The 14,768-nt window shown below is 33.4% G+C and overlaps 1 protein-coding gene and 1 long non-coding RNA gene across 5 annotated transcripts in view; both read left to right on the plus strand.

Moving 5' to 3' along the window:
• MFS16 (major facilitator superfamily transporter 16) overlaps positions 1 to 14,768 on the plus strand; it is a 102,083-nt gene that overhangs the window by 57,817 nt on the left and 29,498 nt on the right. For all 4 annotated transcript variants that reach the window (XM_085956364.1, XM_085956365.1, XM_085956366.1 and 1 more), the window contains exons 3-6: positions 1,169 to 1,255; positions 9,256 to 9,389; positions 11,916 to 12,048; positions 13,498 to 13,670. In XM_085956364.1, coding sequence (XP_085812490.1) covers positions 1,169 to 1,255; positions 9,256 to 9,389; positions 11,916 to 12,048; positions 13,498 to 13,670 — 527 coding nt within the window. The remainder of the gene's footprint in view (positions 1 to 1,168; positions 1,256 to 9,255; positions 9,390 to 11,915; positions 12,049 to 13,497; positions 13,671 to 14,768) is intronic.
• LOC147065263 (uncharacterized) lies at positions 5,995 to 6,909 on the plus strand. The gene is made up of 3 exons (XR_015071734.1): positions 5,995 to 6,067; positions 6,305 to 6,530; positions 6,773 to 6,909. It is a non-coding gene; the product is annotated as an uncharacterized LOC147065263 (long non-coding RNA).

Raw genomic sequence — 14,768 nt, forward strand, 5'->3', positions numbered from 1 at the left:
ATCCTCAGGAAATTCCTTACAGCGATATCCATATTACTCTCATCCTGTTTGCTGAGCATCCAGTATTCTGATTCATTATGTTAATACTGGGCACAGGAGAGTTTTCTAGAGAATTGTTTTGATGTTTCTTGAGAGTGTATTGTTTTAACCCATGGACATCAAAATACACTATGTCCAGATTTAGTGAAAATGGGTTATTACTGTGTTGAAATATTATCATTTTTTGTTCTCTACAACATGATAAATTGTAATAACTTATATCTTTACTGACAAAGAAAAGCACTGAAATGTCTTCTTCTTTGACCATGTCCGATACTAATCAGTATCACATGGGCCTCCACAGAGCGGTGGTTTGTGTTAATAGAATTTGTTTTTACGATAAATGGATGTTAGCCACTTGCTTAACCTATTAGGTCCATAGTCTGACTTCAAACACAAATTGAAAAACAATATGTGAATTTGCCAGACCCACGACATTAAGCCTTTGATGGTAAACCTTAAAAACCTGTTTTGAGCATAAAAATAAACTAAAAACCAAAAAATATTTTTTAACTAAAAGAGCACAAAACAAAGAATAATATATTGTATTAAAAAAATAAGTACTTTAAATCTTATCTAGAAATCTTTAAATATATAGGGGGTGTAGCCCGCAAAGGCCGAGTGGTGGGTGTCGTATCTGCTTGGTAAGTCCAGGTTTGAGCAAGTGTCTGAACATCCATTTCTCATAAAAAAAACCTTCGTGAAGTGGTCACACTGGATTGTATATAAAAAAAAGGTTACTACAAGTTTTGTGTGTCTTTTGTTTCCATTAACTGTGACAGAAACAATAAAAAAAAACATCATATCGTCTAGAATTCATCATTCTATCGAAACTAGAAAATTGTGTAACTCCAAAAACACTACTTTACAGGAGAGACAAAAAACATTATGGTTTTCTATACAAATATATGGTTTTGGAGTGAAATCATCCATGATTTAACAATGATACACTAGAAAATTGTGTAACTCCGTTTTAATCGAAAATTGACTTTGAATGTCATCTAGTGGCCGTTGATAATATCTATCCATCTTGCAAATTTTGTAATTCCAGAAAAAAGATATGGCCTACTCATTTACATGAGTAATATATTATGAATTATAATACTATTGTATTTCTTTTTTGTAACAGATGGTTCTGATGGAGATGCGACTGCACTTCTTGGAACTTTGGACTCAGCGTTTCTGTTTGCATATGCGATCGCCATGTTTGCGTCAGGTAACTAACTCATAATAAATAATTACAATATAAAAAGAACTTTTTATATACAACATTTTTAAATTTTCTGTTGAATCATATAAACTTGACTTAACTAGCTTAAGATCAAAAAAATTTGTACCTGATAGAAATAATACTGAAATTGAATTGACATTCATATTGTGTTCCATAGTAACGCAGGTATATATTAATAATTTAGTCGCTAGGACCCCAGACCAGCAACCAATAATGGTGTCGAAATAACTTTTCATACAAAACAGAATTAACTGAAAATGAATTCTATTCTACTTAAAGATGGCTTTAAGTATTAAAAGAATGCATTGGCATCGTGTTCTGATATATTCTTAAGTTTCAAAAATCTAGCTAGTCGGGAAGTTAGTTAAAAATCGATTGCAAGATTTGTACTGGACAAACAAGAATACGACCTAATAAAAACGTTGTAAAATGGAGTATATCGTATTAAAAAAAAATGTAGATCAAGCTATTTGTTCTTTGTTGAGACATCTGATAAGCAGCTAATCCCATTTCCGTTTTCAAATGAGGAACGCCCCCGAATTTATCATTTCATTTTATGCTTCCGTGGTGCACGGATCTATCAATTTCCGTAATTTGAAGCTTTTTATAATAAAAATATGTCAAAAACGACCAGGAGTGATCTTAGAATTAATATCAGTAAACTTTTGGTTTATTGCGAAGAAGAAAAAAAGTCTCGATACATTATTTAAGGACGCCTCTAGCACGTGTTGCAGCCATGAGTGGTCCGTCACTGAGAAGTCTTCTATATGCGACTACAGCGACTTCCTGTTATCGCCGATTTCTTGTTGTCGGACAGTAGGCTGTTGTAGGCTGTTTTTCCTTTGAAACATTGCGACTGCAATTGTAACCAAATCACTTATGAGTGGTCCATGAGTCATAAAACTTGCAAATGACTCGTGGCTACATAGTCACTCTAACAATTCCAAAAGTGCAAGGGCCAGATGCTTAGTCATACTTAACTAGTTCTTAACGTTAGGCGGCCAAAGTTTGACTGTTTATATGAATTTCGAAAGGCAGTGACGAATAACAACTGATTTGTGAGTTAAATGAATCATTGTGTTGCCGGGCAATTATTTTACTTTTTAATCAGTTCCATTGAACAACCTCCTGAACATTGAACAAGCTCCTTAAATCTATATAATTGCATTGAAGTCAGCTTTGTGATTATATCCATCTCCACATAATCTGATTATAATTAATAATTGATTAATATGATGTTACTGGTAACATATCAATTGATCAGGTATTACCACTACAAAAAATGTAGAATTCCATTTATCACATACTAAAAAGCCAAATTACAATCTCTTCGTCCATCATGAAACTCCCCAGGTTAATCTCGCCCCATGGCAGTGTTCACTACCCAAATCTTATCAAATGGAATCTTTAGTGTAATGCAAATATCACCACATTTCGTATCATATCACTTTTTTGTATAGCAAATGTCTATTCGGTTTTAAAACCATTAAGCATAATGATTTGCGAGTTCCGATGGTAGTGCTAGCTATTTCTGAACTTTGAATGCAATGCGGTAACTTGTTCACGGTAAATGAAGATTTCGATTATATGTTTTGTTACCATATTATTACCATTTTCTTTATTTATTTATTTAGAAAAAGAGTATTACGGCATTACAGCGATTGGCCAATGCGTCATAACACATAATAAATACAAAATTATAAAAATATCTTAATTACAATTAACAACTAATATAACAAGAAAGTAGAAAAGACAGCATGTGTTTATGTAAATATTAAAGAAATACGATAATAAATACAATTATAAATTTAACCTATTTAACACGTCCACAAACATTATATAGTTAATATATAAAAATCAATATTTGTTTGTTTGTTTGTTTGTTCGTATTTTATGCGCTGCCACACCGTTCATCCGATTGCGATAAAACTTTGTCAACTTATTGCTTCCACTTGCGCGAAGAGTATAGGCTATATCTTATATATAAAAATGAATGTCTGTCTGTTTGTCTGTCTGTCCCGTATGCGTTCCTATACCATTCATCCGATTGCGATGAAATTTTGGTAAGTGGTTGTATGCACACCCGCGAAGGTTTCTGAATTAGAAAAATCATCAACTTCTTCTTCTTCATTCTATTTTCTTTTATTCGTATGGTTCCTATACCATTCATCCGATTGCGACGAAACTTTCGTCAGTTATTGTACGCACACCCGCAAAGGTTTCTAAATTAGAAAAACCATCTTCATCTTCATTATATCTTCTTTTATTCGTATGGTTCCTATACCATTCATCCGATTGCGATGAAACTTTCGTCAGTTATTGTACGCACACCCTCAAAGGTTTCTGAATTAGTACAACCATCTTCTTCTTCATTCTATCTTCTTTTATTCGTATGGTCCCTATACCATTTATCCGATTGCGATGAAACCTTCATCAGTTGTTGTGGTAGCACCCGCAAAGGTTTCTGAATTAGTACAACCATCTTCTTCTTCTATTCTATATTTTTCTATTCGTATGCGTTCCTATTCCATTCATCCGATTGCAATAAAATTTTCGTCAGTAATTGTGCCAACACCCGCGAAGGTTTCTGAATTAGTACAACCATCTTCTTCTTCTTCTATTCTATCTTCTTCTATTCGTATGCGTTCCTACACCATTCATCCGATTGCAATGAAATTTTGATCAAGTGTTGTGCTCACGCCCGCAAAGTTTTCTGAATTGACACAACCATTTTCTTCTTCTTTTTCTTCTATTCTATCTTTTTCTATTCGTATGCGTTCTTATACCATTCATCCGATTGCGATGAAAAGTTGACCAGTTGATGTGCGCACGCCCGCGAAGATTTCTGAATTAGAAAATCATCTTATTCTTCTATTCGTATGTGTTCCTATACCATTCATCTGATTGCGATGAAACTTTTGTCAGTTGAAATTTGTATTATTTATTATTTAACATCATTTGACTTTTGTTGCGTTTTCATATTTTGGATTCGATTTTAATTTAGTGTTCTTTTGTTTGACCTTTACTCCTATTAGATTTTTTTTCATATTGCCATATTGTATTACACAGATATTTTAATATTAAAAAAATAATTACCTCTTATTATTTTTTAAATATCTAAGATAAATATAACCACGAAGCGACCCTGTGCGAAGCCGGGTACTTCAGCTAGTAGCTAACAAAAAATAAATCAACTATTATGATACCATCAAATAAGTTAATCGCACGATACACAGCATCATTAATCATAACATCTGTCCTGCGTGAGGTATCTTGAAGACCGTAGAGTGATATAGGTGGGAACATGAAAATTAATATTTGCCAGTATATACGGATTGTAAATGAACCCCCAGTAAAAAGAAATGCTTTAAAAGAGCAATCACTCTTCGGGTGGACAGGGATTGCATTGATAGCATACCCAGAAGAAAACGAGTCGGGAAATTCATTTTATTATCATTATCATAAGGAAAGACATACAATATGAAACAATCATCATTTTTTATAACATTCTAAGTATAAGCAATAACTAGCACTACGTAGGCTTATAATGTCGTGGGTTCCAGGTCTGAATTTTGGGTCTGGCAAATACACATATTGTTTTTCAATTCGTGTTTGGAGTCGGCGAGAGAGAGAGTCCTTGCTCTGGATAAAATGCATATTGAAAAAAACATAATTTTTTCCAGACGTGCAGGATTGAACTCTGTTTTAGGACAAGCTCTCTTCTACACCACCAGATACAGGAATCAATAACTACAAAAAGAGTGCAAATCCTGTTGAATTTTTGAGCTGATTTGTGGGTGGGCTAGCCAGCGTTGACAGTGGCGAAGTCCGTTTTATATCAGTCTTACATGCTATCAAATTGTTGTTTTAAAATGTATAAAACACAACAGGGAAGAACATAATATTATAAGTGTCATTACATAAACAAAGCATAATCTTAATTTATAAATAAATTGTCTGACTATTTCTTTAATTTAAGTAGATATGGTTTATTTTACTATGGTAGCGTGTCAATATGGAATCTCTTTCTGACTAGGGAGCATATTTTTCATATTTGCTGTGCTATAAAAAATTCTGGCCGAGATATGACTGTGTTTCTACAGTTGGATAATATGCTACGTTGTAAATATTGTAACTTCTACTCCAGGGGTAGTGAAATAGGAACAAATTACCCCAATTCGTTATCATTTCCCTTTTTACAGAATAAATCAACTTCTACAATTTTATTAATCGTTGTCAATGACGATTATTTTAAAACTACTTATTTTTTTTATTTTTTAGCATTTTTATACATACAATACTTATTAAAACTTTTTCCCCAAGTGGTGTCATGAAAATTTGAGGGTAATAAGAAAATTCAAGTAAAAGTCTATACTAAAAATACAAAATAATCGTAAGTTAAGTTAACATTATGACAGCTACACTCTACGCCAAATGCGAAGGGTGAAAGTAGGCTATTAAGATCTGACATAAATAGTGCACATTGAACTTTGTCAGTCATTCGTATTTGTTTTTATTAAACTAACCCCCGTTTCAGACGGGACACCGGTGTTGCGGTCGTATATAACCTCTTGCGTCCTGAGGTACACATATGTGGACGTTATTTAAATATTTTTTAGCAATGATTTGAATGGATACTTGAACCGCATTTGACTACAGTGGTATAGATAGTATATTTTTCTACCACTAGAGCAAAACACTAGCCTATGTAGTTTTAAAATAAATTGTTATTTTGACTTTGAAGTTATGGATATTTGCACAAGACGAAAATGGCGGCTAAAAAGTCAACTCTGACAAGTAAGTGCTTATAATTAAATATTAATATTTATTTCTATTAAAAACCAATGATGTATTTACTTTCACAATGAATCATAGTAATATTCCGTATACTTTAAATTATTTTTACACTTTAGTAAAATATTATAATCATAGTTTCAAAATTCGGTACACACATGTGTAACCCAGGTCTAGAGTGATATATTTTGACATTAGTATATCTGATTTATTGAGGTTATGTTTTTTGTTTACATTTAGACGAATCCTTGAATAGCCAGCATATTGGTGATATTTTGAATGATAATGATGTCGAAGTTGGTGGAGGATATAACCCTGACGATAGTAATGATGTTCACATTCATCTCCTGGGGCCAGATGATGACTTTATCCTGGAGAAGCAGTGAACTTTACCCACTGCTAGAGGCTGAGATACATCCTCTAAAATCACAATCCAGGATCCTATCCTGGCTTATAAAACCATAAGGTATCAATGCTCATATTATAATAATTTATCATTTAGTCATAAATATCAAACTTATCATTTTATTAGGCAAGTGCATGCACTGCCAAAAAATCAATTAAGTAGGTACCAATTAAATTGATACAGTTTGAAAGGGCTTTGTGATCTCCATATTGAGGATTCCATGGACAGAATAATTAATATACTTAATAAATAGGAATAAATGTATCGATTAATTCATAGTATTGTATTTTCTATTGTTTCAGTACGCTGAGCCTAATAAGACGAATGATGCTGAGCTGAAGAGTTCAGTTCATGGCCATATATTGTTTATTGGGTGCTGGACTCCAATTGCTCTATAAATTATTCTCCTTGTGGGGAAGTGAATCCTACCTATCTGATGAAGATACGATACAATCTCAATGCTAGCGCTGTGATGTTACTTCGTCTTCCCAACAACTGCCCTTGTACGTCTACACATATGACTTTTTTACCAGCTTCAACCTCACCGATTCGTTATTTCAGGCCAATACGTGTTATGATTCAAAGAAGACGAAGAACGATATGCATCACTCAGTCAGCTATTGTAAAATACTGATTACAAGTCAATGAGCCGCATTAATCTTCACAGTGGTGTGTTTGCTTTCACAGGACATCAAGCATGTAAACTGTGAGGATCTTTGACCACTGTGGACATGGACTTGTTGGACATGGACATGAAATTGTTTGCTCATTGTACATGCAAACTTATAGGCAAGAAAATATTCACTGTGATTGGAATACTTCATAGTCATGGAAAATCAGACTTGCAAATCCTACGATTTGGTATGAAAGTCATTTAGCCATCATTATCATCATCGATACAAGGTCATCCAAGAAACTCTTCACCATTAGCTTCCATAACACACCGAGTAAACACAGATCTACTTCTAAAGCAAAGAATGGTTGTCCCTAAACCTATTCCCTGAAGTGCGCGCTAATTAATGTGTAGTATTTTAGGGTTTTGACCGTTATTGTACTATATTTTTAATCTAAATAAATATAATTATCCAATCACCATTATATTATTATGATTATTGTATTATTTTTCTAATAAAATTGTATCATTATATGGATATCACATTGTTTTTCTTTCATTTCATTGTTTGTACTGTATCCAATATTGTACTCTATTGTGACCTGAGATGCACTCACGTGCACGTAGTGGATTTTAGTTAATATATAGTAAAAAAAATATTTTTATTTTTTTTTGTGATCTTAATAATATTTAATGAACAGAAAAATGCACAAATATTTTTTCTCATGACTGGTTCTATCTCGGGTCTCAAGAGGATAATAAGGAGGCCTTTGTATTCGAATAAAGGGGCCTTTGTATTATGTTTATGAACGCCCAGAGCTGATGAGTCAACACATAATTTTGCGATATAAATTAGAACATAAAACTGGCTCCGGTCATAAAAACATGTGTATCGGTGGCTTGAGAATGTAGCGGCCAACAGAAAAGTGTACCGGACACGCTTTGACTCATTAGCTCGGGGCGTTCATAAACATAATACAAAGGCTCTTTTATTCGAATACAAAGGCCCCCTTATTATATACAAGCGCGACACCGGTGTCCCGTCTGAAACAGGCCTAAGACTACAATAATTTACAGATGGTGTTGGTTAGTTTTTAAAAATTAATTAAACCTTGCCTAAACCAATCCATACTAGTTTTGGTATGTTATAGGTGTTTCAACAAAATAGTGCACACTTTTTCATTCATACTTATTTGTTTTTGTTGAATTAAGAATATGTTCTACAGGTTTTGTTAGTTTCTTAAATTCATTAACCCCTGCCTAAACCAAACCATAGTAGATAAAAAATATTCTATTTAAAAAATATCCAAAATTATGTATGATTTAAGTGCATAATTTTAGATGTTTTATTGATAGATGATTATTTTTTTTTACTATTTGTTATGGCTTGGTTTTCGTTGTGTTTAATTGAATTTAAAAAAAACTAACCGTCACCACGTTTGACATACGTTTGACTGACAAAGTTTATTGTGCACTATTTATGTCGGATCTTAACAGCCCACCTCCACCCTTCGCCACTGCTCTACGCATATTATGGCAACATCATTCCAAACGCAATATGCTGCTACGTTTTGCAATAACCTATATTATTTGTGAACAAGGATGTTCTACGCTTATGAACTATAAAACAATGTCCGGAAATCACTTGGATCCCAAAAACGGTATTCAAGTTGCTCTGACTTATAATCCCTTATATCAATGTTGACGTATCAAAAATAAAATGCACGATATTTCTGAAACCTGAAATTAAGATTTTTCGAATGAAGTGCTTCAATTCATAATTATGTTAATTTTGTATTGGTGGTATTCCTATAACGGCACACGTAGCCTTTAAAGTAGGTTAATTGAATCTTGACCCCGAGAGAAGTTTATTCTTCATTTTAAGAGCAATTAATTGTTTTTGTTTTTTTGAAACTTTGGGAGGCGGAGGGGTAAATATCATTTAACTGAATTTTGGGTAATATCACCAATGTCTCTTGACCCCTCCCTTTTACTCCATAATAAGTAATCAAGATTAGTCTTGTCATTGGTGGAAAAACCGAAATATAACTATTTTTTTAGAATCTAAAGTCTAAATCTCGAAGCTATCAATAAGCAGAATACTATCAAGGACATACCGAATCAATTAAGTGTTTTACCGTGATAATTATATGGAATGATCTTCTGTTCCAGGGTTTGTGGCAGAGCGGGTTAATCTGAGGTACTTCCTATCGATAGGAATGATCTTCTCAGGAATCTTCAGCTACATGTTTGGAATCGCCAAGATCTACGATATACACTCCATGGGATATTTTGTTTTTGTACAGGTAAACAAACATTATCTTACGTTTATACCACACAACAATTCAAGTTAGTGATATCAATGAGATGGTAATCCTTACTTACATCAACTTTTCCATTGGTTCTAGACAAGCATTCTTTTATAAGATAATTTCCATAAATTCCAACTCACGACAAGTAATCTGAAGATTTGCAGCTTCATCTCAGACATAGTCCACTGTAAAAAGATGTGGATTGTACTAATTTTTGATAAGCGTAACCGTCATTTTCGAGGTAATTGAGAATTTGAGATACCTACCTTAATACTCCCGGATGAGCCAATAAGACAAGAGAACTTATAGTTAGTGTACGTCCTGAGTGGCATCGTTCGGCACAGCGTTGAGCGTTTTGCGCAACTCAAACTTATAACCGTATAAATGTATAACCAAAAAAAGACATTGTCTACGAACATTTTCACAGACGGTTATACGTTTGAGTTTCGCAAAACGCTCAACGCTGCGCCGAACGCTGGCACTGAGGCCTCACACTAACTCTCAATCAAATTAAAGCTGCATACTTCAGCCATGTTTTTTCGCAGTGAGAAGTATGGTTGCAAAGGAAGGCAGAGAGCAGCAGAAACGTAGGTAGAAAAAGATTCTCTCGGCTACGGAACCTCTATAAGTGGCTGAATGTCCAAGGTGTCATAGTGAAAGTTAGTCACAAACCTTCGATAGAGCACGGCATCAAAATAAGAAGAAGATCTTGGAGTGTATTTTCTCCATGTAGAAGGTTCGCTCAATCGATAACTATTAACTTGGTCTTACTGTTATTACTGATTAGGATTCTATATTTGCTGCGGATCTTGTGCGGTAATTTTTTGTGAGTTCCATTTCATCAGTACATAGCAATCAATGTAGAGTCGTCTGCGAATCTCAAATAATTTATTATATTTCAATGACGACATTGTTGTATTATGTATTCTTGTTATGTTATTCAAACTATTGAATCCAGTTTCACATTTTTTCTACACATGCGTTAATTAACTGATGTAGTGTTGTAATATGTGCAAGTCAAGTCGTATTATCTAAATTTTAGGGCAATTGTGGTATTTCCATTTATTCAAATAAACCACTGGTGAACTAAATTATTTAAAGTTACCGCATAAATGAAATGGATCTAATATATCAGATAGATAATGATATGTTGAATCACTTGTGAGATAATAACACTTTTTCAATTTCATTTCTTAGCTCTTTTATTCTTATACCTAATAATCAACCTTCCCTTGGATTCAACGAGACAGTTTTTATTTCACTTTTTACCTTGGGAGTGCTTATCACGACAATTATAGTTATCAACTATGTATACTACATGTACTTTTGCCATATTGTTTGCATTATGCACTGTGCTAATTTAAGAAATTCTATTATCGCTACACCCACGATGACGACCACGTCGGCCTATAACGTTGTGGATCTCAGGTTCGAATCCAGGGTCTGGCAAGTACATGTATTTTTTTCAATTTGTGTATGAGTCAGAGTACGGACCTAATAGGTTGAGCAAGTGGCTGACATCCATTCCTCGTAAAAACAAAATATTTTAATACAAACCTCCACTCTGTGGAGGCCCATATGATCTTATTAGGATCGGACATGGTCGGTAGATTATTGTACAATTAAATAACTAGCCTATAATATTGATAGAGGTAAGTAACAATTTACAATTTTACCGAAGAGCAATTTGAAAAAAAGAATTCTGTTGGTTTCATTAAATATTTTCACCCTTTACTAACTTCCCATAAAAGTAACTTCATCGTGGAATAACTTTTGTGATACTGAAGATGACATTCTGAATAATTTAATAACTCATTTTCACCATATCTCCCTAACGCCCATTTGGTTTAGCATCCTCGATATAACTTCCACCTTGTGAAGGTGCTACCATTTTTTTTTATAATTTTTTTATTATTACGAACTTGTACGAATTTCACAGTTCTATCATTTGTTATTCTGTCAAATATTTCACATATTGTTAGTTGAAAGTATACCATTTTACACAATGAATCATTTCTCCATCGCAAGACACAAAAATCTTACAATCCTACTGTGAAAATGGTAAATTTTCGACGGTTGTACATACTGTGAAAATTAAGGTCAGAATTCAGTAGAAATCATCGCCCAATTGAAAGTTGTATTCGCGAGCCGATTTGAAGAGACTGGTAGTGTTTTGGGTTGCCTGACACCTATACATATTGATACACAGCCCGTTCACACAAATACATTGCTGTTGTACGCGAAAGTGTGGCTGAAGAGAAGTTCGAAGTTCCAAGAATATCGCAGCAACTTGACCTCACATACGGCTCTTTATGGCGAATTCTGCATAAAGACCTTCACCTACGCCTGTATAAGATTCAGTTCATACTAGAACTAAAGTCATTCAACCACGGGCATAATATGTATAGATATTATGATAGATTTATTATATTCAACTCATTTTCCAGATATATCTCCCATTTCCTTCCGCATGTAGATTTTTAATGTCTGTATTGACACGTATATTTTATTGTTTCCCAGGCGGCAGCTGGTATAATGCAAACGACAGGATGGCCGGGCGTAGTGACAGTTGTCGGCAAGTGGTTCGGCAAAGGGAAACGAGGACTGATCTTTGGCATTTGGAACTCTCATACTTCTATTGGAAACATTCTTGGTAAGAGAATTGTATTATGTTATTAAAAAAGTGCAGTATTCAAGGACTTTGAAGAACACTTTTTCTTCTAGAGAGCCTTAATATTATATGAAAGTGAAGTTGATAAAAAATAACTCATCTATTTTTAATAAATTAGTTGCAATTCATTTTGTATTAAACTGGTCATCAGTGGTGGCCCTTGATTTTTTGGATTGTAATTTTTGAGGGTGCGCTGGAAACTAACCTTTTTTGAAAAATTAAATCAATTTGGCATTGTTTTATTCGATAAAACTTTATTTATAACTTTTTTAAGCTGTCTTATTGACATTTGGGAAATTATCTGTACATTTTACATCTAATAAAACATGTGACATGCGAGTTACATAGGTACTTAAGTCTTTCTTGATTTAGTTTTAAGAAAAGATTTTTCCTCTTATAGTAGAAAAACACCTCCCACTTTTAACGGAAGTTAAGAATCATCTTAATCGTATATACCTACATTGTTTGAATAACGATCACTATTATTATTATAAAACTGCTCTTTGTGAAATAGCATTAACATTACTGGTTTATTACTAGAATTCATGAATTAATAATTTTCTACATTATAAATAACCGACATCATTTCGCGTTTAGTTCACACAGGATAATGACATATTAATTTTCCAGAAATGCTATTGGTAGCAAGATTATTTTTACTTCCATACTATCTTCCCTCCGAGTAGGTATACTGATTTAAATTGGAATACACATAAGTCGAAATTTCTTAACATACCTAATACTCAATTTTATTGTTTTTAGTTTTACAGGCATTTTATATACGAAATTGCTGAATCTGATACTGAACATAATTTGAAGTGTGAAGAGTAAACTATAACAGACCAATAAATCAAATCTGTAATTGCTCTGTATTCAGACCTATATGATGTCATTTTCTCGCCAGCACAATATGCAGGGCGAAAACGATTAGCATGGTTTAAGTTGTTTTTTAATGGCTTTAGTTCATACTGAACTTGGGTTCATTTTAAGTAAACCAAATATATTGTCAGGGCGCAAATGATTTGAGTGAAGATGACTTATACGGTGCATATTGTCTGTATTATTGCCTCTTGACAATATGAGCACATCAGTTTATGGTTTGCATTACAGAAAAAATATGATTTACGATGTTTCATATTAATGCAAGCAGTGCAGTGCACTTGTATGGTGTTAGACCAGCCGCCGCTGCTAGTCATCTGGAATTAGTTTTCCCGTTGCCAGTGATGACGTGTCGACTAGAATATGGAAGTTACATAGCACCATACTTTGGATATTGATAAATGTGGACGCCTATGCGAAAATGATTATTATAATGAATCCCGGATAATCAACATTTTACTCTACAATGGTTAATAATGACTGATTGCCATATGCTATTTCTAACCTTAAATGATTGACTTAAATAATTGACATATCACATTTTGTTTCCAGGGGCACTTATTGCGGCTCAATTCTTAGACACGGACTGGTCGTTATCGTTCATGGTTCCTGGTATCATAATGGCCGCCGCCGGCATGATAATCTTCCTCTTCATGGTGGAAGATCCGGCTAACGTGTACTGTCTCACGCCGGGAGCCCCCCCGGGAGCCAACAACACCATCCGAGTGAGTGTTAATAAATAGATCATCCATCCGACTTCACTAATTTATCTTCTTTCACTCGATATCTATCGTAAAGGTTATAAGTTATCGGATTTATTACCAAATATGTTGTCTTAGATTACATGGTAAAGTAGTTCTAATGAAATGTAAAAAAAAAATCTGTATAGGTAGGTACTTTCAGGCCATTAAAAGTCAATGCTTTAAAGGCAAACCAAAACCTACATAACCTAACTTTACAGTATTTGAATATGCATCTGAATTATTTTGACAGCGCTGTGTTAATTTATGGTAATACGTTTAAGAAGGCGAGTGGTCGTTTGGAGAACTAAAATACTACGTTAATCTTCACCATCTTTAATGTGTCGCAGTCTATTGACATTGTCTGGTTTCATGCAAAATCTCAGATGGCATCCTGGATGATATGTTCGATGCTTCATAACTTACCTAAAAACAATGATTCAAGATGAAATATTGAATTTTTATATTTTGAATTTACGAAACCATAAATTCATTAGGTAAAGGGTTTTGCTTTCAATCATGTTATTCTGATTTTCATTGATAATGGAGTATGCGCAATACGTTTCAAAGAAATTCATTCACCCTTTGATTCGATCAAACTATTCGGGCCATTTAGTTTTATATGAATTACACATAATTTTTATGGAAAAGAAAAACAAACTTATATATAGATATGAAAGAAAGATTTAAAAATAATATGAATTGCCTTCATATTTTATATAATTATTATTATATATTATTATATAATTCTTTAACTACTGATTGTTAAAATATGATACTTAAGTTTTTTTTCTCTTTTCCACAAAGTACCATTTTAACACGAACTTTATTTAGTAGAAACAAGGACAATGTTTATTTAATTTATTTTCTTATGAACTTACACTTCTTATATAACTTTCCAACATTCTTTTTATACAACAATAATTCTATTATTACATTATATTTAGACTTTTATTCATTGTAAGGGTTGACAAATCTGTTTTGAAATTAGAAAATCATTCTTTGTCTGTAATTTGATGGTGATAGATATTATGTTTTCAATCTGTGACTTTATAATGATGTGGACAAAAGAAATGTGGCGGG

Source organism: Rhyacophila brunnea, unplaced genomic scaffold (assembly GCF_057557595.1).
Source record: "Rhyacophila brunnea isolate RB1 unplaced genomic scaffold, BYU_Rbru_1.0 scaffold_6, whole genome shotgun sequence".
In the NCBI taxonomy this organism is placed as follows: Eukaryota; Metazoa; Arthropoda; class Insecta; order Trichoptera; family Rhyacophilidae; genus Rhyacophila; species Rhyacophila brunnea.